This window comes from Tachypleus tridentatus, chromosome 3 (assembly GCF_004210375.1).
Source record: "Tachypleus tridentatus isolate NWPU-2018 chromosome 3, ASM421037v1, whole genome shotgun sequence".
Lineage (NCBI taxonomy): Eukaryota > Metazoa > Arthropoda > Merostomata > Xiphosura > Limulidae > Tachypleus > Tachypleus tridentatus.
The window spans coordinates 24,760,641-24,783,919 of NC_134827.1; the positions used below are offsets into that span (position 1 = coordinate 24,760,641).

The 23,279-nt window shown below is 31.9% G+C and overlaps 1 protein-coding gene across 1 annotated transcript in view; it reads left to right on the top strand.

Moving 5' to 3' along the window:
* The window catches only part of LOC143246552 (methionine aminopeptidase 1), a 38,198-nt gene extending 17,372 nt beyond the window's left edge, over nt 1–20,826 (top strand). Inside the window, exons 6-13 of the mRNA XM_076493448.1 lie at nt 7,473–7,556; nt 8,763–8,830; nt 10,741–10,811; nt 13,673–13,804; nt 15,779–15,884; nt 17,350–17,387; nt 18,558–18,623; nt 20,441–20,826. Of these exons, the coding sequence (XP_076349563.1) occupies nt 7,473–7,556; nt 8,763–8,830; nt 10,741–10,811; nt 13,673–13,804; nt 15,779–15,884; nt 17,350–17,387; nt 18,558–18,623; nt 20,441–20,604 (729 nt within the window). The 3' untranslated portion in view covers nt 20,605–20,826. The remainder of the gene's footprint in view (nt 1–7,472; nt 7,557–8,762; nt 8,831–10,740; nt 10,812–13,672; nt 13,805–15,778; nt 15,885–17,349; nt 17,388–18,557; nt 18,624–20,440) is intronic.
* Nucleotides 20,827–23,279: the final 2,453 nt, after the last annotated feature.

Here is a 23,279-nt window from a genome sequence, read left to right on the forward strand (position 1 = left end):
GAAAATAGTAATTCTAATTTTATTTCAACAATATTTCATAATTGTATGAAACATATTTAGCGTAATTTGCAAAAACAAATGCAAAAACTCTTTGAAGTTTGAGCTGTACATAACTCATCATATGTAAACAGAGCCCTTAAACACGTTTTAGAATTTTTATGTACATCCCATTTTCTCAGATTATATCTAAAGGGCTTGAAATTAATGACTGCCTGACGTCCCAGGGCACATAAATGTTACCTGCAAGCAACAATCACTGCTATGTCTATTTCCTGAGTGGGCAAGTGATATTTTACATATAAATAATTGTTTTATTGGTCATTTTTAATGGATTTTTGCCAATGATGGGCAATAACAGCATGTAATGAAACTGAAAGTTGAGCAAACAAGTCGCGATTTCTTTCATTACAGATCCTTCCCCTGCTGCACTGGTGACACGTGTTGTAACATATAGATTACAAGGTCCGCGTGTAAACTAAATTGTACAGCCTTGTTCGGTAGTTTCTGTGTGCCAATGACTTCACCTTCGGGTCATAGGGTTTCAGAGCCAGCGATGTTTGTGAACAGACTCTGATATCTGGCTGTCTCCATGTAATTTACATAGCCCAGTAAGTCCATGCATCCAATAAACGGGATAGCCATTCTTGTTGTCTGTCATTAATATGTGGTTTTACCAAAGAATATGACTTTGGTGAAATATTTTAAAAAGCAAAGGAATTCTGATAATGAGAGTTTAGAATTGAATACAGAAAGTGATATTAGTAAAGACAGTAGTTGCACAAAGTGAAAGGAACTCTATAGTGAAGATGACAAGAATTAGGACAAATAGTCGAGGAAAAAGGAGGCACCACTGTGAGTGTCAGTGGTCATAGTGGGGCCATTCCTTCTGCCTCGGCAGCAAGATCAAGCAGTCTTTGGCAGAACGCAATAAAAGGTGTGACTTGGAGAAGCAATCACAGAGTTACCTGCTGAAATGGGAAGAAGCATTTCCTTGGTTAAAGTTTGATCAATAAATTATTGAAATATTTAGCAAAGCATGTGAAAGCCACAAAAATGTGTGCCAGGATGATAGTGTCTTTGTAAAATGTACTAGTAATTTTTGTCTACAATTGATCAAAGCCCACAATATAAGTTGGCTTGAACACACCTGAGAAATTTACATGCTAATCAGCCTGAGAAACTGAAACTTTTCACTACTGCTTATTACTTAGCAGTAACAGAGTGACTGTTTTCTCATTTTGGGCTTTTATGCGAGTTACAGAAAATAAATGGAGTGCAGCTGGGAGACACTTATATAAATGACAAATTGGCAAAAAACTTTGTCACATGTATTAGTGACATCAGTGATGCAAGATCTGTGTGTAGATCTTAATGCTGCAGTGTTTTCCTTCATGTCAGATGAATCTACAGACACTGGAGTAATTGAAGAAGAAATTGTATTTGTTGAGGATGGAAATGTTGCAACAAAATTTTTGGACTTGCAGGCCCCACCCAGTGGTACTGTCACATGATTTAAAACAGCAAATTGAAAGAATATTTGAGACAGTTGGTGTGGAGAACTGGAAAAGAAAGACAACCAGTATAGGTACTGATGGTGCTTCTGTCAATACTGGAGCAGAAAATGGACTAATCACACTTCTTACTAAAGATGGAATGCCATGGTTAGTTGGAGTGTGATGTGTGGCCCACCTGTTTGAAAGGGGACTGTTGGATGCTGTGAAGGAAGAAAGGTTTTTATTGGACATAAAAGACCTTCATTAACGACTTTATAAACAGTATCATTTGAGTGCCAAAGCAAGGTAGGAATTAAGAAGTGTCAGTGATGCTCTAGAATAAAAAACACTAAAACCTATGGACATACTAGGGACAAGATGGCTCCTCATCTCTATAGAGCACTTGAGCTTGAGCTTCCAACATGACTATGCTACTCTAACTGGCTCACTTGATGCACTGAATACCTTTGTGCTTGCTATAGAGAGCTTTAAACGTATAAATGGAGAAAATCTAAAATGCTTTATCCAAGACATTTGTGAAGGCAATTGAGCCCACCAAACATGATCAGGATCTTCAACAGTTTGAAAATGCAAAATAATGCATATTGCAGAGAATCATAGATCATATTCAGAAAAGTTTTAGACATTTTCTGGAGAAGGAGCTAATGCAGGTGGCCTTGGTGCTTGATCTAAGAGACTGGCCTTTCAATGAACCTCAAGAAGCTCTTGCTGTGTTTGGGGTAGATCAAATGAACATTGTGGCAGCTTATTTTGAACAGCCTCTTCAGGATGTAGTCTATGATAATACTGCAGCATCACATGAGTGGTTTGACCTTGAGGCGTTCTTTCAGAAGTGAGACAATGTTCAAGGCATGCACCTTGACCACTTCTGGAATTCAATTTTTCTTCAGTTCTCCAACAGATTTCCAAATTTGTATTTTTTGGCACAAATCATTCTCACACTGCTAATGAACACAGTATCTTGTGAAAGAGGATTTTCCATTATAAAGAAAATCAAGCGTGACTGGAGAGTCAGTCTGGATCCAGTCATACTGTCCATCCTCATGAGGATAGCAATAAATGGTCCAACATTGGTTGAGTTTAACTCCAGGAGAGCAGTGGAATACTGGTGGACTCAATCTTGTACCAGGAGGCCTTATTACCTTAATGACTAAGTGTGGTCTACCTACTACTTACCAGTGTACTCAACCATAGTTACCAGAGTAACTGTTAACAGGTGTTACTCAGTACAAGTCCACTTTATACTACTTCTTGTCCATCTAGTCTAGTCTGCCAGGATAATTAACATGTTCAAGTGACACACCTGATGATGAAGATGCTTATAATTATTGTATGAGGAGTAACTACAAACCTCTGAAAGTTTCAATGTTTTCATTGAGTATTGTTGTATTTTGAAGTTTTTAGTTTTACAGATATTAAAATACTTATTATGTTACACTTGTTCTTTGTTATTGAAGTCAGTTACTGAAATGGTTTCTCTGTCTGTTGTCAGTCTGTTGCAGTTTTTATTTGGGACAGTGATTCCTAAGTGTGGGCAAGCAAATATTTTACAAAGATTACCCTCAGGGCAAGTGGTCAGAAGGTTAGTGCCCTGACCTACCAAGACTCTGGCAGTCCTTAAGAATATACTTATTCAAGGTTTTATTTCTTGTTTGACCTTCCTTTTTTCTTAATAATTATTTCAATATTTTTGTATTTAGAGGATTTTATGATGTCACGGCAAGTTACAGTATCTAATAAATCTTAGCTTTCAAACAAGATAGAACCAATGGATGAAAATGATTTTACAAATGAAATTCTTGTTTAACCTCATCACTGTAAAAGTAACTGGTGGAAGTTTTTATAATGAAGAACAAAAGATTCAGATATGAAGTTTACTTATTTAAGAACAACCCACAAACCTGATTTTGGTTGCTAGTTTCTTATGAGCTTATTTTCATTCATAGTAACCTTTATGACATGTTTGTCTTAAAACCAAAGGAATATTCCTATATGAGAAGGCATGAGGGTAACAGTATTTAGGAAGGGTGCAACAACAACCTGGTTTGTTTTGAATTTTGCACAAAGCTACTAAGGACTATCTGCACTAGCAGTCCCTAATTTAGTAGTGTAAGACTAGAGAGAAGGCAACTAGTCATCTCCACGCACCACCAACTCTTGGGCTACTCTTTTACCAATGAATAGTGGGATTGACCATCACGTTATACTGCCCCCATGGCTGAAAGGGCAAGCATGTTTGGTGTAATGGAGATTCTACTCTTGACCCTCGGATTACGAGTCGAATGCCTCAACCACCTGGCCATGCCGGGCCAACAAGAACCTACTGCGATGAAAGAAAACCTTTTTTTTATTTGTGTGATATTAATGAAGTTTTTTTACTCAAACATGTTTATGCAATATTTTTTTAGTTACTTAAAACAATCTATGATTATTAGAGAAGAATTGACCTTGAATAAGAATTAGTGGGGAAATATTGCATCTGTTGGTTTAAGTCTAGAATTTAAATGGAATTTTATTTATATCCACCTGTGTTTTAATGTTCAACAGTGTTTTATTCTCTCTTTGTGGCTACATAATTGTAAAGGCAAAGGTAAAGATAAGTAACAAATAAAAGTAAATGATAAATAGATTATATTTAATAAGTTTTATAATATGTAACTTTCTGGTCAATAATATTTTGAATTGTTTTTTTTAATACTTTCTTTGTATTAAAATGTTTTTATGAAGAGATGAGATTGATTATTCTGTTAATAGAACACAGACACAACAATTATAGTTTTGTTGCAAAAACAATTGTAGAAGATACTATTTGTTAGTACATGGTGCAAAAAAAATTCTAAAATGAATTATTTTCAATGTTTCTTAAAATACTTAACAACAAAATTTGTGAATGTTTGTAACCTTAAATATTAATAAATACCAAACCAAATTATATCACCTTCTCAGGTACTTTCTATATTATGTGAAAACTGTGTACAAAATTTAATGAAATTAGTTTAAGCATTTTAAATGTGAGAGCACAACAAAAGTAACATGATGTCATCCTGTTAAATAGTCTTTAATTTTGATTCACAAAATTTGTATAATTTGATTTAGTTGTTTGCACACGTATTCAATTTCTTGATTAATATTAACATGTTTTTTCTGATACTTCATTTTGCCAGTTGCTGTAGTCATCACTTCAGGTTCTAAATATAAAAAAGAAAGTGAATAAATTGAGAGATTTAATGGTGACTTAAGACCTGACATTTTAAACTTTCTGAAGTCAGGCTAGGTAACAATATTTTTTTCTAACAGTGTCATTAATCAGAGTCAACTTGTACCTAATAATTATAATATAATAATTATATTCTTTAAAAAAAAAAATGTATTTATGTGCTTTGGTTGAATACGATAAACTTGGCAATAATATTCACTGAAAAAAGATTTTGACAAACCAGAATATTTTGCCAGTTGTACCATACTCTCTAAATGTAAAGCTTATCTGATGCCTTTTTATAGAAAAAAATATAATTTAACACAAAAATTTAATCTGAAAAACAACTGTGAAAAGTGTCATAGATCTGTAGTTTGTTTCTAAAATAAAACTTGAAATACATTCTGTTATTTGCTTGAAATAGGTCTTATTCTCTAATAATATGTAATTTGTTTAACAATAGTGTATAATTTTACTTACATAGGTGCATATGAATAGTTGCAGGTTGTGTACATCTTATTCAAGTGATTGTGTGCTCTGAGAAGCTACAAAGTTTAAATGTTCTCAAGGTCATCTTATACAAGTGATTGTGGGCTCTGAGAAGCTACAAAGTTTAAATGTTCTCAAGGTCATCTTATACAAGTGATTGTGGGCTCTGAGAAGTTACAAAGTTAAAATGTTCTCATTTCTTTTTAACTGCAGGCAAACATTTTTATTGGAGATGTTTTATTTATAAACCCATTTATGTGTGTAACATATTTCTAATAAAGTGTATGCTATCTTAGTGTTATCAAAGCTGATTTCTCTAGTCTTAGTTAGTTGTTACAATCACCTTGTCATCATGTTATAAACATAATTCTTGAAGAATTTTACCCATTCATCATCACTGTTGACAGAAGCAAAAGAAACAACTTGTTGACAGAGATTTTCATCAAAAAATTCACCAACAAAAATTAACACTTATTTGTTTTTTTTTTTTTGAGAGTGACTAAGATATCTTTGAAAGAAGTTTTTGAGAGGGATATGCCAGAACAGATTTTTGCCAGAACAGATGAGAGAGGGTATGCCAGAACAGATGAGCATCATTATTTTGAGAGAGATATGCCAGAACAGATGAGCATCATTATTTTGAGAGAGATATGCCAGAACAGATGAGCATCATTATTTTGAGAGAGATATGCCAGAACAGATGAGCATCATTATTTTGAGAGAGATATGCCAGAACAGATGAGCATCATTATTTTGAGAGAGATATGCCAGAACAGATGAGCATCATTATTTTGAGAGAGATATGCCAGAACAGATGAGCATCATTATTTTGAGAGGGATATGCCAGAACAGATGAGCATCATTATTTTGAGAGAGATATGCCAGAACAGATGAGCATCATTATTTTGAGAGAGATATGCCAGAACAGATGAGCATCATTATTTTGAGAGGGATATGCCAGAACAGATGAGCATCATTATTTTGAGAGGGATATGCCAGAACAGATGAGCATCATTATTTTGAGAGGGATATGCCAGAACAGATGAGCATCATTATTTTGAGAGGGATATGCCAGAACAGATGAGCATCAATATTTTGAGAGGGATATGCCAGAACAGATGAGCATCATTATTTTGAGAGAGATATGCCAGAACAGATGAGCATCATTATTTTGAGAGAGATATGCCAGAACAGATGAAAGCATCATTATTTTGAGAGGGATATGCCAGAACAGATGAGCATCATTATTTTGAGAGGGATATGCCAGAACAGATGAGCATCATTATTTTGAGAGGGATATGCCAGAACAGATGAGCATCATTATTTTGAGAGGGATATGCCAGAACAGATGAGCATCAATATTTTGAGAGGGATATGCCAGAACAGATGAGCATCATTATTTTGCTGAAAACTCTTCTAATTTTGGTCAGCACCACTGCTAATGGTGAAAAAAACAACAAATAATGCATATCTGAGACAACCATGACACACAAAATTGGTTGAATTAGCATTAATTTTGTCTCAGTGAAAGCAAAAATTTAACTTCAAAATTGTAGAGTTACAGAATAATAGTCATACGAAAGCTGTCTTAGGTAAAATTTTCACAAGATTGAATAAACTTAATCTGGCTTTATAGTCTTTGGTTTAGAATTTAGGTTTAGAACTTCTGTTGGTCAGTTAACTCTGAATGTGAGAAATCATGCTTTCATTTAGAAATACCATTCTTCAACAGAGGTAAGATTACATTAAATAAGTTGTTTTGAAGTGTACTGCAATAAAGGCGTCACTGCAAAATGATTGTTTTATTTATTTTATTTTGGTTTTGTTTAGGTCTGAAGAAGTGTAAATATTTGTCATTTTGTGTAATGCAATAGACCACAGTAATTTGACACTTTTCAAAGAAGCAATACAGAATGCTCATATATTCTTCACTTGTTCTTAACATGATGTTATTCAGAACATAGTTAATTTCTTAACTGTGGACGTTACAAACTAATCACAAATATATTGAATGTGGCTTTTGAAATTGGTGGGGGTACTGGAATACTAGGGGCAGGACATGAGCCTTAACTAACATAAGCAACTAGGATAAAATATTTTGTGACTAAGCAACATAGCCATTCAATGAGACAGTTATTGTTAGTGTGAATTTAACCAAGGCTCACACCTTGGGTGCCTCATAGTTGACTGTGGTACTGATGAAGGGTGCAATTGTGATGTTAAAGGATTTTGTCAAAACTAGAACTTTTAACACCCTATGTGTACTCTTTCAGCTTGCTCGTGAAGTTTTGGATGTTGCAGCAGAAGCAGCCGGGGTTGGGGTTACTACAGATGAAATTGATAGACTTGTTAACGAGGTAAATTTCTCAATGGATTTTATTTAAATCATTATAAGAGTTGTTTATTTTTTCCTGTTCAGAAACAGTTATTAGTTTATAACTTTTATTATGATTCTTGTAGTTATAACAATTGTAAACAATGTGTTCCATAAGAAAAATGAATTGTGTGGTTTCATGCATATTTGTATCCTGGTGTCTGATTTTGATACTATAATATTATAATTAACAAAACCAGAAATAATTCTTCCTTTGTGGTTACTTAGTGTATAAAAATTGACGTCTTAAAGAAATGTGTATAGTTTATAACTTCAGAGCCCTCTGGTGACTCAGTTGTCTTGGGGCTTGTATGCTAAGAATCAGGTTTCAGTACTAGCAGCAGGCACAGTACGGATAACCCATTATATAACTTTGTGTTTAATAACAAACAAACAAAATCATTATTGATTTAGATAACCAGAAATAAAATTTATTTTTTGACTTGTGGTACGGTATCAGTTTTGCTTAGTTTTATAGGTTATTTTTAACACAGTCCGGTAATTTTGATATGAGGTGAAATGAAATGGTGACAAATTAACATCGTTGGTATTTAAGTATTTATATTTCTGAAACTTAAACTAATTTCATAATGCAAGATGAAATATTGGCTAATCAAAGGTTCACCAGTGGTAAGTTTATGTACTTCAGTGCTAACATTCGGGGTTTAGTTTCCTGTTGCAGACACAGCAAACATTTCAATGTCGATTTGTTCTTAAACAAGCCAGTCAAAAATCATATTGACAGGGAACCAGTTAAAAAGTCTGAACAGCCATATTAGTTTTTTTTAAGATGTTAAAAAACATGTATACATGTATTGTTGAAAGGTGAAAATCATCACAGCTATTCAGAAATGCTCCAAAATTGTAAATTTCATATTAGTATTTTGACTGAGGTACGCACCTCAGGTGCTTTGTGGCTGGCTACAACACTGACGGGTATGAAGCTATAACACTAAAGGGTTCTATTAGCTAGAAGTTTTACATGCACAGTCCAAAGTTTTTTTTATAGTTGGGTTCATGATTAATTTAAAAATAAACAATATTTGAACTTTAAATGGAAAACTTTGTGCCCATACTACTCTTAATTGCTAACTTTTTAACAGATTTGTATAATCATTTACGTTATAAATCATTGTGAAAATTATTTTCAGGCTTCCATGTTATAAATCATTGTGAAAATTATTTTCAGGCTTCCATAGAAAGAGAATGTTATCCATCTCCTCTCAATTATTACGGCTTTCCAAAGTCTTGCTGCACGTAAGTTTTTTTACGAGCAAGATTATATGAAAATGTCTGTAATCATTTATTCCTTTTTTTTCTTTAAATTAAAAGTAATGCACTATCTTGTTGTATGTTTTTATCATTTAAGATCATGTAGGTTTTATATACTGACTTTTTTACAACAGTGATAGTATATAGTCGCTTAGCTTGAACGTTCTTACTGTTAATGTTCCTCGTTATGTATTTGTGGTGTAACATTTTAAGAGTAATTTATGGCCATTGAAAAATGTGTACTGAGTGTAATTATAATAATTGAAGTGGTTTTCAAATACTTGTCAAAGAAATATCAATAAATAAAAAAAGTGTTTGAGTCTCTTGATAATTAAAATAGTCTTACTACAAATATTTTACTTTCAATATAATTTGTCAAATTTTTAAATAAGAATCTGATGAATTTGCAGTACCAGAGAAATGAAAAAAACCATTAACAAAATGTTCATACAAGTTTCCTATTGAAATTGCACAATTCTAAGATTTTCAGAAAATACAGTTAAGATACAAGTCATACTTTTGTAATTACCATCCTTAGATAACAGTAATATTGTGTGTGTGCATGTGTGAACATTGTACTTACCTCATTGCTGTCATATAGAATTAGAGATCAATAAATGAGGAGGGGCTACGTCACTGCTGTTGATTTTACAATAGCTAACTAGAGGAGGGATCTGTTATGATTACACTTTCATTTTATGAAGTACATTAAACTGGGATGCTTAAGATGAAAGATGAATGTTATATTAAAGTTTCTAAATAAAAATCAAATACTATAGCTGAAAATATTTTGGAATTTGGAAGCTTAAGAATGAAATAGACTGGTTTATTAATGAGTTGTAAAAAGAAAGATTGGACAATATAATCCTCATTATGAAGCCTATTTGTGGTAGAAAGACTACTTTAATATTGTTTTTGTACCTATCTTGAAAATATTTTATGTAATTTTTCAAACACAATAAAACAGTTAAAGAAATAGTTTATATACTTGTGTTTATAGAAAAAAAAAGTGTTAGGCTAATGTTAAATTGGTGAAGTAATTTTTTCTAAACAGAAACTTACAATAGTTTATAGTACTGATTTGAAAACTTTGGGTGTTTGATAACATCAGAATACTTACTACCATAACTTAATTTGTATACCAAGAACATTTGTACTTCCTTTTTTTCAAGAAAGATGCTTCTAATAGCTTGGTACCTTCAAGGCATAATATATTGTGTACTTAATATTCAAGAGTATATTTTATTTCAGCAGTATCACAATATGTATGGTGTGCATGATTTTGACAATATTGTGATGTTGAGCTTGCTTTGTACAATAATGGATTCCTCTGATGTATCAAACATTGTTAAAGTGGATATGTATTCCAAAAATAAATTTTTGTTGTTAAGAAACATCTTCACTTTTATTTTATTTTAAGTCAGTGGAACTTTGATTGAGAGAAAAACTGTTTTAAAATTGGGTTTTCTTTATCCTACTTGTATTTGTTTATTATTTTCATGTCAAAACAGAAGCTTTGTGCAAACCTAATTAAAGTATGTTTCACATTTCAGACAATGTTTTACCTCATTTCGTAATTTAATGTATGTCATCTGGTAGTTTGCTTCTTTTACAAGTATCATGATAGAACCTGAAAGTAATTGCTGGTTAATTTTTTAATGAAAGTAGGAGCACACAGATGAGACACATGTGCATCTTTTATGTGCAGCATAGAAGTGATTTAAAATGTACTTTTCCACCTTGAACTATTTTAGTTAGGTGATAAGATCTCAACCCCTTTTTATACAATAGTTCTGAATATTTGTTCTTATTTTCTCTATTACGTTTTATTTGTTGAAGTTTTAAGTTATGAAATAGAGATAGTTTTACAAAACAAGTCACCCGTGTTGTTTCAGTTCTGTGAATGAAGTGATTTGTCATGGAATACCAGATTCTCGACCTCTCGAAGACGGAGATCTGCTCAATGGTAGGTTTTATTTGTTTCTCTATTGTAAAGTTGTTTTTGTTGAAAGTTTTGAAACTGTGAGTGAAAGTAATATAGGTTGTTGCACATAAATTCAGTATAGTAGAAGCAGCATTGTGTGAACATTTCTGATGTGTACAAATGAAACTCTTTTGAAATTGTGATGCTTTGAACAGATACATTTGAAGAGAATTAGTCAAACTAAGACCACATCCCTTCCCTCTCCAGGAAAAACCACATTCTGAAGAAAGCCCCTCTAACACCTAATGAATTTGTAGATACTGAGGATCTGACCTTCATTACAAACAATATATTTAAGATGTGAATCACAAATTGATTTAAAAAACAAGTGTTTTGTGTATTTACAATGATCCCCCCTTGTATACCTGAGCTGTTCATGGGCTTCAGTTTTGAAACCCTTTCTTTAATGCAGTAAATAGTAATACAGGATGATATCCAAAAGTCATATTTTCTAAATTGTGTGCATAATAATAATTGCTAATTCATTCATTTCTGTACCACCTTATTTATAGTTGTAAAAATGCATATTTTATGAAAACATTTAAATTAAAAAGTATGGGTTGCATGTGTTTGAACATTGTCTTTTGTTTTTCTAAGAGACATAGAAATGATAGTTATTGTTTTATTCACTTGTTTTCCTGAATATTTCTTTATTTTTATAGTAGGTATTATATTACACATTTTGGATGTGAACTTATTTACAAAAGTTTCGGTTTTTATGCACGCGTACAAACTTTAAAGCTGCCCAGTGGCACAATATGTTTGTGGACTTACAACACTAAAATCTGGGTTTCAATACTTGAGGTGGGGAGAGCACAGATAACTCATTATATTGCTTTATACTTAATTGGAAACAAATTAACTTTAATTTTTTAAATTTTTTTTCAAGACTTATAATTTAAAATGTTTTCCTTTAGTAATGTGAGTGCTTTGAAAAACTAACATTGTAAGCTAAACTTCTAGAAAGAATCCTAAAGATTATTGTTACGTTTTTATCGTAGTATTGATTCAATGCTTTTAATGTGTTTGTATTCTATTAAACATATTGGTTACTTTTTATAAGTGTTAAGAGAATCATTTAAATTTTCATCTATTAACATCAATAAAGTAATTGATTAATCAAAATTATAGTTGAATAACATCACAAAACATAATTAATTAATGAAGACTTGTTTTCCAATTGTCACTTTTTTATTTATTCAAACCATCTAAGTGATCAAAATATTGCTATTACTGTAATGATGTCTCATTATTATTTTCAGTTAATTCAATGTTGTTCAGCTTGATCGATTAGTGTTACAATTCAAGTTATCAATTAATGAGAATTAGTGTTTTCAGTTATTTCAAATATCATGGTGGAAATGATTGGTTCATTAACATGTTCTACTGATTAACAACTTGTGCCCTTGCCCTCACTAGTACAGCAGTATGTCTACGGATTTACAACACTAAAATAAGGGGTTCGATTCCCCTCGGTGGGCTTAGCAAAACCACATTGGGCTATCTGCTGAGCCCACCGAGGGGAATCGAACCCCTTATTTTAGTGTTGTAAATACCCTTTCATATTGTTTTCTGCACCTCATTATGTAGATACTTTCCATCAATGTGCTCATTTGCATTTACTTCAGTCTGTTGTAATAGAATGCTGTACAATGAAACTCTAAGAAATATTTTCCAGTTTTATATTGTTTTTATTATCTTACAATGCATTAGTTTAACAAGTTCATTTAGACTTAAATAACTTCAGTCTCCAACTTTTGAGACTTGTTAGTGATTAAGGTGTGAAATTTTAGTTTATAAATATCCTGAACATTCTAAATATCTTGTCAGGTTTGGACAGCATTTGTTTCTAATATTTTATAATTAAAGTTTATAATTTTTGGACACAAGAAGGGGATTAATCTCAATGAAATAGTTACAAAGAATTTTATTTCAAACACAAATAAAATTCTTTGTAATTATTTTATGTTTCTCCCACTTACTGAGTCACATTTTCAACTGTCTTCTGGTTGGATTGGGAAACATTTGTGGAGATTAGGTACTTTTCTTGCATGTGTGTGAAGTGATAAATTATTAATGAATATATTCTATACAGAATGATGTTTTTGTAAGTACCATATATGAAGCTCTTTCTAGGACATTGTAATGTGAATGGGTAAAAAATTATTAGGAATTTTCAACAAACTTAAAATAGGTTTAGTATAATTTAAACAATCTTGTTTTATTCTGGTTCTGTTGTTTCTCTATTGTTCAGTGCTTGTGTTTTCATGGGTAATTGCTATTCGTGTGTTCTGAAGAATATTAATATCACTGGATGTTCACTTGTTACTGTAGTAATTAATTTTTATGACAAAATATCCATTAATATTTTGACCAATTATTAAGTTTTTTTAACAAGTTTTTACACTTACATGAGAAATGTTAGACAGTTTTAACAGCTGTCACACAAGCTACTCTGAAATAGTATGGGTTGTTTTTATGAGACAAATAGAAGACATGGCACTATTTTTCATAAGAGGCAACATGCCGATGTGAAGTTAAATGATGTAATAGTGAAACGTACTTGAAATGTTGTAGATGTGGTTCTGAATGTGATGGTTTAAGTGTAGCAATTAATGAACTGCTGGTCAAAATTAGATAAGGGGAAAATTATTTTAAGATATCCCAATCGATTTGACATACCAGCCAAATTGGAGATTTGTCAACATATTACTGTAATATAGTTAACCATAAGTATTTCAGTGTTAATAAAGTCACTTGGCAGTGTAGGAACTTGTAACATTTTTGTAAATTGTTTGTGTATTGTGCATGCTGAACATGTATTTTGATATATTTATCTTCAGTGGACGTGACAGTCTATCATAGAGGTTTCCATGGAGATCTGAATGAAACATTTCTTATTGGAAATGTGGATGAAGAAGGAAGAAGACTTGTTCAAGTTACTTATGAGTCACTCATGAAAGCAATAGAAATAGGTGAGGAATGTAATTGAATCAAAACCTAATAGGTATATCACCTAAATCAGTTAATATCCCAGATTGTAGTCCTGAACAAGACTGTTAAAACCTTTTAACACATTTTACGATGTGGGTGCATTTGGATCAAACTTAGTACAGTTAGATACGGTTAGAACGTATAATTTTTTTAGGTTCTAAAATGCAACCTTGCAGGACTGTTTCGAATCCTTATATTGAATGTTAAACTTTTTATCTGAAATCTTGTGCAATTTCACAGAATTATGTTAATATTTAACAATCTAGATCAATGGTAAGAAGTCAACATGATCCAGAAACTTTCACTTGTATCTGTGATCATGATTGTTTTTTTTTAATACAAGGTCATTGTCTTTTATAAGATGACAAAGGGTGTCAGAATCCAGTGTGGGGTTGTACTGTCCAAACAAAAAAAATATATATATATTAATAAGAAATTTTAATGAACATATTTAGTTTTTTCCAATAGATTCACCTCTGTCCAATGTCTAATACAGTAATTCTTTGTCATTTGCAGTTTTACAGTTGAAAAATATAAAATACATTTCATGGCTTTTGCAACTTCTTTTCCTTTTGTGTTTGTTCTTCACATTGTTCTGGCCTTCTTGTAACTTTGGTCATACTTACATTGTTCACAAATGGAAAATCGACTTCAAACAGCTGAATCTTTTACATGCAGTAGTGTTATCTGGATTTTATGGTTATTTGTGTAAAAAAATGATTTTGAAATTTTAGTTTTTTTTCCAAGTGGGAAAAAATAATTTAGAGTTGGATTTAGAGTACTAAAAATTCAATTCAACACCAAAAATTTTTCATAAAAATTTTCAAATAATTAAAATTTTGAAACAAATGGAAGACTTCAAACAACAGTTAAAGTGATTAGGAAAACATTTGACTCAGAAACCTGGGGCAGAACTTTTAGTTTATCATGGATGCATGCAATATATAATACTCAAACACTTGTTTGGCACTATAGCTGGTCTCATTGAGATATATTGTTGTTGTTATGGGTTCATACTTAAACTAATTTACCAAGGAGGGAAAGTGTACAATCAATTTATTAATCTTGGATTGAACCTTTTAATCATTGGCAAGTCAATATAATTTGGTTTTATACTTGGGTTAAAAGTACTGGGATATACTGGTTCAGATTTAGACTCCAACTTTTAATTTTTTTTTTGCATATGCTTAAGAATCTAACTGTTCAGTACACCTATTAAAATTTAGATAAAGTTAATGGAAGCTTTCAGATTAGGCTGTATTGTATGACTTACTCACTAAAGTACTTTTGTGTAATTTTTGTTGTTGTTGTTTTAACTAAATCTATTAACTTTAATGTGTGAATATCAGTAAACTAGCTAGTAAGAACAGTCAGTTTAACATAACTGTGTATTAGGTGTTTTAAGTGTGTTTATAACATTTTAATAGTTAAAATATCTTTTGCAGAAGTGGAACAAACCATTGGAATTATAAAAGTATTTAATATTTTCTGTATTTTGAAATGTAATAATAGCACAAAAACTGAAATCTGAATATTTATATTTTTACATAGTTATATCAACTTTGTTTGCATGTACAAAAATCTCAATTTCACATACAAAAACTGTTTAATTTGAAACTGTCACTCCTGAACTTGTTGGGATTTAAACTTCAATAATCTTTATGAATGTGACTGTAAAATTGTTGTTTTACTTCTGATGATGAACTCTTTGTACAGTTGTTAGTTTGTTTTATTTTCAAGTGAATTCATTCTGGCTGGTAGATTATTTCGTACAGCTACAAGTATTCTGATAAATTTCAGTTGTTTTCTCTCTAAGTTAATTCATTCTAGTTATTAGGTTATTTCCTACAACTGTAAATGCTCATGTGCTCTTTAAATAGTTATTACTTTGTTTTCTGTACAAACTTATATATACATCGTGTTTAATTTTCTACCATTTTCTTTGTATGCTGTAGTGAAACCAGGAGTTAAATATCGAGAAATAGGTAACGTAATTCAGAAACATGTACAAGCACATGGGTTCTCAGTAGTGAGAAGTTTCTGTGGACATGGTATACACAGGTAAGAAACTCACTGTAAAATACTACCAGTTCATTGTTTTATTCAGAAACACGTACAAGCACATGGGTTCTCAGTAGTGAGAAGTTCTGTGGGCATGGTATACACAGGTAAGAAACTCACTGTAAAATACTACCAGTTCATTGTTTTATTCAGAAACACGTACAAGCACATGGGTTCTCAGCAGTGAGAAGTTTCTGTGGACATGGTATACACAGGTAAGAAACTCACTGTAAAATACTATCAGTTCATTGTTTTATTCAGAAACATGTACAAGCACATGGGTTCTCAGCAGTGAGAAGTTTCTGTGGACATGGTATACACAGGTAAGAAACTCACTGTAAAATACTATCAGTTCATTGTTTTATTCAGAAACATGTACAAGCACATGGGTTCTCAGTAGTGAGAAGTTTCTGTGTACATGGTATACACAGGTAAGAAACTCACTGTAAAATACTATCAGTTCATTGTTTTATTCAGAAACATGTACAAGCACATGGGTTCTCAGCAGTGAGAAGTTTCTGTGGACATGGTATACACAGGTAAGAAACTCACTGTAAAATACTATCAGTTCATTGTTTTATTCAGAAACATTACAAGCACATGGGTTCTCAGCAGTGAGAAGTTTCTGTGGACATGGTATACACAGGTAAGAAACTCACTGTAAAATACTATCTGTTCATTGTTTTATTCAGAAACATGTACAAGCACATGGGTTCTCAATAGTGAGAAGTTTCTGTGGACATGGTATACACAGGTAAGAAACTCGCTGTAAAATACTACCAGTTCATTGTTTTATTTAGAAATATGTACAAGCACATGGGTTCTCAGTAGTGAGAAGTTTCTGTGGGCATGGTATACACAGGTAAGAAACTCACTGTAAAATACTATCAGTTCATTGTTTTATCAAGTGCTGTTTCAGTTGGAAGCAACTGGACAGCAGGTAATCATGACTTGTGTTTCTAAACATTGTTTCTATAATTGTGTTTTAAGACAATTTATGCATTTGACTTTATAACAGATGACAATTTCTCTATGACATGTTTTGCCATCATATATTTTATCTGCTACCTGCAGTTTTCAATTGTGTATTATTATATTTCATTGTTTTTTTAACTTGATGAAGTCTTGTGACTTACTATCTGGGTATTATTGTCAAATGTTCTTTATAATTACCTTATTTAGTAACAACTAGCTATCCATTTTTTGTAATTAGCTAATGTCTTATTTTTACTTAATTTTTTTTTTTTTTCTAATACATTCATCCATTTACTGTTTTAAGAATTCTTAAATTGGAATTGTATTTAGTGGTTTGGGTAATGTGTAATTTTATGACTGTTTTAAGAATTCTTAAATTGGAATTGTGTTCAGTGGTTTGGGTAATGTGTAATATTTATTCAAACATTGATACTTTAGTTCAAGACATTTAGTTTCTTTATCTTTGTTGGTTGGTATTCCTCTGTTGCAGGTTATTTCATACAGCTCCAAGTGTTCCTCATTATTCAAGTGAGTATATTGTTGTTGTTATTATTATTAGTAGTAGTAGTAGCAGTATATTATTATAATTTTCCTTTTAACAGTTTTGCACTAAAACTAGAATTTTTACCTAATGTTAATTCTCTTGTTTGATGTTTACTCTGAGTCTTGAAGTTTCATTATGATTTAATAATAGGCAAAAAATGGTTCTCAAGATGTAACAAAAAACACATTTTTAACTTTGTTATTTACGTAACATTCCTCATTTACCACTAAATCTCTCGGGGTTGAACAAAGCCAGAAATATTCCTTGGTGCTATTTTTTTCCTTATTTAATGAAACACTTGTGTTGACTCTAATATCAGTATCATGTGCAAGAGATACAGTAAATATGACTGTCTTTATTTCAACCTTCACAGTTTAAAATGCTTGTTCAATAAAGAATCTACCAGTTTTTGCTTGTTCCTCATTTAGTGACCTACTGCATGGATTTCAAAGAAATACAAAAAAACCTCTTTTAAGAAAACTTTTAAGTATATTATAAACTGCTACTTCATCCTTTGGTCAACCAGTCTCATTAACATTAACTACAGTTCATCTGCAATAACCAGTTACAAAAATAAGGACCAATCTTTGTTTACCATCTCACATCTTCATGGCTGATCATCAAAACAGCATCATTTTAAAACCTACTTTTTCTGCTCTGGAACTAAAATAAAATGAAAATGGAATTTATTTTCATAAATTACTAAACTTGTTTCCATCCTTTAGAAGTTTATTTCTCTCTGTCTTTCAGGTAAGTTGGGGTTTATTGCTCATTTTGATTATTAATCTCTCGTGTTCTACCTTTTCCTAGGAAACTAACAATAATTATGGTTCACATCTTCACCTATTTTTGTGTATTAGTTACAGGAAATTTGTGACTGGATTTGTTGAACAAGTTTTACACAATGCCCATTTTCTTTGTTTCATACTTAATGTTAGGATTTCCAACTTGGCAACAGCTTACATGTGGAAGTTTTCATGTAATCTAAGTTTTAAATTGGTGTAAAAAGAACTTTCTGTAAATATATCAAGTATGTTTTCATGACTACTTTGTTGAAAACTCATTTAGTGCACATCATTAAAACATGGCAAAGTTTTAAATGTACTAAAAATTAGTTTTACTCTCATATAACATGTTATCAATTTCATATCTAGAGAACAAAGCAGTAGGCATAATGAAGGCTGGACACTGCTTCACAATAGAACCTATGATATCAGAAGGTATGTGTTTAAGTGATAAATTATCACACTTTATTCTTTTAGCAGTTATTGTAATGACATTATTGGAAAGATTAAGACAGAGGTTGTTGTTTTTTTTTTCATATTGTAAAATCTGAAGTTTATTCAGATCCAGTGTGAGATACTATCTGATCCCCATTTATATTCAAACATTCTGAACATGAAATACTTTGTCAATATGAAAAATAAACCAGTAAACATGATGATAACCACCACTTATGTGTACTCTAGTAGTTCAAAGAAGTAATATAATATTTCAAGCAATATTTGACCTGCATAATCTAAACTAAAACATGCATATGTCTTTTACCCAAGAGTTGAGTTACCATGCACTTCATATACTGTACCAAAGAATGCGTCTTTGTAAGGCTCGTTTAAGTACCCATGTAGTAATGTTTCACATGTGAGAAATAAAAACAAACATGCTACATTACTTGCATCATGTTAGTGTTTAATAATTTGTCATCTTTAACATATTTTTAACTTTGGTTTCATGTACAGTTAGTTAGGTGTTGCACTTACTGTCAAAACAGTTACATGTAATAATAGTATCCCCTGCAATGTTTCTCAGTTATCTACAGAACTTGTTTTGTAATGGTATTGTATCACTATTGGTATAAAATGCATTGTTCACAAGTGCCACCAACACCCTCTGAGGGTAGTTCTGACAGAGCTACACATACAAAATATTGGCTGAAAAGTATTTTATTATTAGCTGTAGAAAAAAGGTTGTTTTTGTTTTTTATCAAACTTTATTTCCAAAAAGATCTGTGATATATGTTTGTGACCCACCATCACCACAAGAATGTTCTTTAACATTTGAATCTTGGAATGTATTTTAAAACTTAGTTCAACTTTAAGTTTAAAACATAGTGCTTCTTTGAAACTAATTTCAGAGAACTACAGTTAGAAGATTAGTAACCTATGTTAGGGTTAAGTATTACCTCTCTTTACTGAAGTTTTTTTATGTATTTAAAACTTGTCTATTGCTGCTAATGTTTTTCTTCTTTCTGCTGTTTTATTAGTTATTTTATCATGCTCAGCTAGTGTCTCACTTTTACTTAACGTGATTGTTTTTAGTCTTTTACAGTCCTCTAGTTACTGATTTTAAAATCTCGTAAGTTGGAATTATGTTTTGTTTACGTTATCTATATTCCTCTGATGTTTTTATCACACTGTTTAGTAGCTTGCCCAATATAATGGATGCACCTTTCCACTCCACTCAGAAATGGGCAGTGCATGTTAAACTATTACTGTAAGGAGAAAGTACACAGTTTTTTCCTTAACTTTCTTTAATAGCATGATCAGCATGTTACGATCTAAATAACATGAACTTAATAAAATCAAATAGTGATAAATCTACTTTGTTTTTAATCATGAAATTGTTAATCTTAATTCAACAATTCTTGTAAAATGGATTAAAGCGTGTGTGGTTGAAAAATTATAAGATGGTGAATACTAGAGTATCAAAATCAAAGAAAACATTTCAGTGTTTCATTTGTTTCTATTTGATATTTGGTGGTTCAGGTGCATATTGTGTGGAATGTATCGTTTAGATAAACTATAATATTTTGTTTTTATTGCTCAGCAAGTTTCAATTTCTTTTCTAACCATACACTTTTATTGACTTTATAATTAAATATATATTATTTATTGTCAGTTCTAAGATGACTTTGATAGAATAGATTTAACATTAGGTCACATTGGACTTGTTAACTTTACTGGAGATTCTTCTTTGTCCACACTAGCTAATAGTTATGAGTATTTCAAACTTGAGCTTTTTCATTGTTACTGACTAGGAACATGGAGAGACTTGTTATGGCCAGATGACTGGACAGCTGTTACTCAAGACGGGAAACGTTCTGCCCAGTTTGAGCAGACCTTGTTGGTGACAGACTCTGGTTGTGAAATCCTGACCCAGCGAAGGGAAAACGGTGGACAACCACACTTCATGGATAAGTGACACATCTAAATTCCTAGCTTGTGTGTGGTCTTTATTAGGATTGATTTTCTTGTGTGTATGAGCGCTTTTCAATTCTTTTTTCTGTTGTATTTTAGCACACAATAAATATAAAGGTAGAACTTGGTTTAACAATTTATTGACTAAAGTTTTGTCTTAAAAAAAAATTGTATTTTGATTTGAATTATCCCAAAACAATGGTAAAACCCAAATAAACATTTATAATAATGACATTGTACCTTTCATATTTTGGTAATAATCGCATACCAGGTATTCAGTCATAAGTGTCTTATCACGGTTAAACAACTTGAATAGGAACTACACAAAATTATGATTATGAGAATGAACACGCAACCATGAAAACATTTCCCCATCACATATACAGAAAATATCAAAGCTGGTAATTTGTAAAAGTATCTGTGTAGATGACACGGTGTCGTATTCTTAGTTTTGCAATCTGTCTTCTGCAACACGTATGGAGAGGAGTTGTTATCTTCTATAATCAGTAACTTGTTTTAATAGTAAATCCTATTATACTTCAACTTACAGGTTTTTATGTATGTCTAGCTAACATCTCCGCTGGGTGGCAGACTAGGGGTGGGCACTTGTGTATATTAGGCCCCTGGAAGGTCACCCAGGCATGACAAATGGAGCATGTGCATTTTATGCTAGTATTTCTTTACAAAACTGTTACGTAGTGGGGAATTGTGCAATGTTTCAGTAACATCTCTTTCTGACATGGGTGCTCCCCTTCACCTCAATAGCAGTTGACTTATCTGAAGCTATGATACACTTTATAATCCACTATTCCTCCAAGACTGAATGGAGTGTTTGTAATAATATCTTAAATATGGACACACACATGTATGTAAATCTGACTCGTACTCCATTGTAGCTTTCATGCAAGTGTAAAATACAAAGAGCTTACACTTTAATGTTTGACATGCCATCCAGTAAAGTTGCAAAGTTTTACAGTTTAAAAGTGGTTATTCAGTAGTCAGTTTTAATGTGTTCCATTAAAATACTTTTAAAAACATGGCGTAATAATATTTTAATACCAATCACTTTCAATCATAAACTTGAAAATGTATCACATGTTGGTTAAAGGTTTACCATTTCTATGGGAAGGTTACAAAATCAAGGAACAGTCTGTAAAGAAAATTCATCACTTAAAAATGCAAGTACAATAGCTCCCACACTGGATAACTAATTTTAAAAGTGGTTATTCAGTAGTCAGTTTTAATGTGTATTAGACATTTCCTGAATAAACTGGAAGCACTGTTATATATATGTAAAAACAGCTTGTTTGTGTTGAGAAAATATTTTACGTAGAGGAGCGAACAATGTTCTGACCTTCTTCGGTCATCGTCAGGTTCACAAAGAAAGAAAGAGGTAACTACTCTTCTACCAACGATTAATGAGACTGACCATCATGTTATAATGCCCCTATGGCTGAAAGGGGTGAGCATGTTTGGCGTGACTGGGATTCAAACCTGCGACCCTCAGATTATGAGTCGAACACCTTAACCCACCTGGGCTGATTGGATATGTCAAACCTTGATAAATTTGACAGTTTAAGGACACACCTGCTGAAATGTTGAAGAACAATCTAAAATAAGTATTTTTTTACAGAAAAAAGAAACACAAAAAATGTAGGGTTTTTTCCCCCCTTGTAGACTGTTAAAAATTAATATAATTTAGTTACACGTGATGATAAATCCAAAGAACATTGATAGGATTGGCCTTCAAAGCAGAACATTTTTTGTAATAAGTGTCAAATGTTAGGTGAAATACAGCATTGTAGATGTTTGATATCAGTCTTCCTTACCTCAACCCAACAATAACACAAACTAAATTCAGTGAAAGCAGTTTTTGTGATTTAATTCACACAGAAAGTGATTTTCATGAGAATTACTCAAGGAATGTAAAAACAGTTAATCCTATGTGCACTTTTGATACCTTTCTGTGCTTGGGGTAATGGGCTGAACCCATAAGCTTTCATAGTGCCATTGAACATTTTATATAGATACACGTAATACACTGAAAATTATAGTCAGTGTTTCTTCTCCAGTAAGAGGTCAACCCATTACCTCATCCACATTCAAACCAGTATTCTAATTTTATTTTTCTGATAAAGAGTAATGAAATTGCTATACCTTTGATTCTGGAGATTACTACAGATTCTCGAAATTTGTACTACTGAATCACAATATGTATAAACCCAGGAAATTAATAAGCCTTACTTTGGAAGAACAGAAATTGACAACCAAAAGTACTGATTCATGTCTACTCTTATTACACTATTAACTTACCCAACACCAGTCACAAGTGTTACATGCACTGAAACCCTATACATTCATCTCTTACTGTGCCAATTCTGTCACGACAAGTTGACTGTAGTGAGACTATTCACGTGATGATATGATAGCTTACAAGAATAGCCCATAAAGAACAAAACTGGATAGATAACTTCATACAAAATCAAAACCCCGCAGTTTGAGTCAAATAACGAGTTATGTTTTTTCTATATGTTTCAACTTATAGAAACCCCGATATTATGAAGGAGTCAATGAAGATAAACTTTATTTAATTATAAGTTATTGACTGCAGGAAAACAGCATGAAATTCAACTAATGGTCAAATTTTCAGTTAATCAACAATTAACCCATAAACTGGGA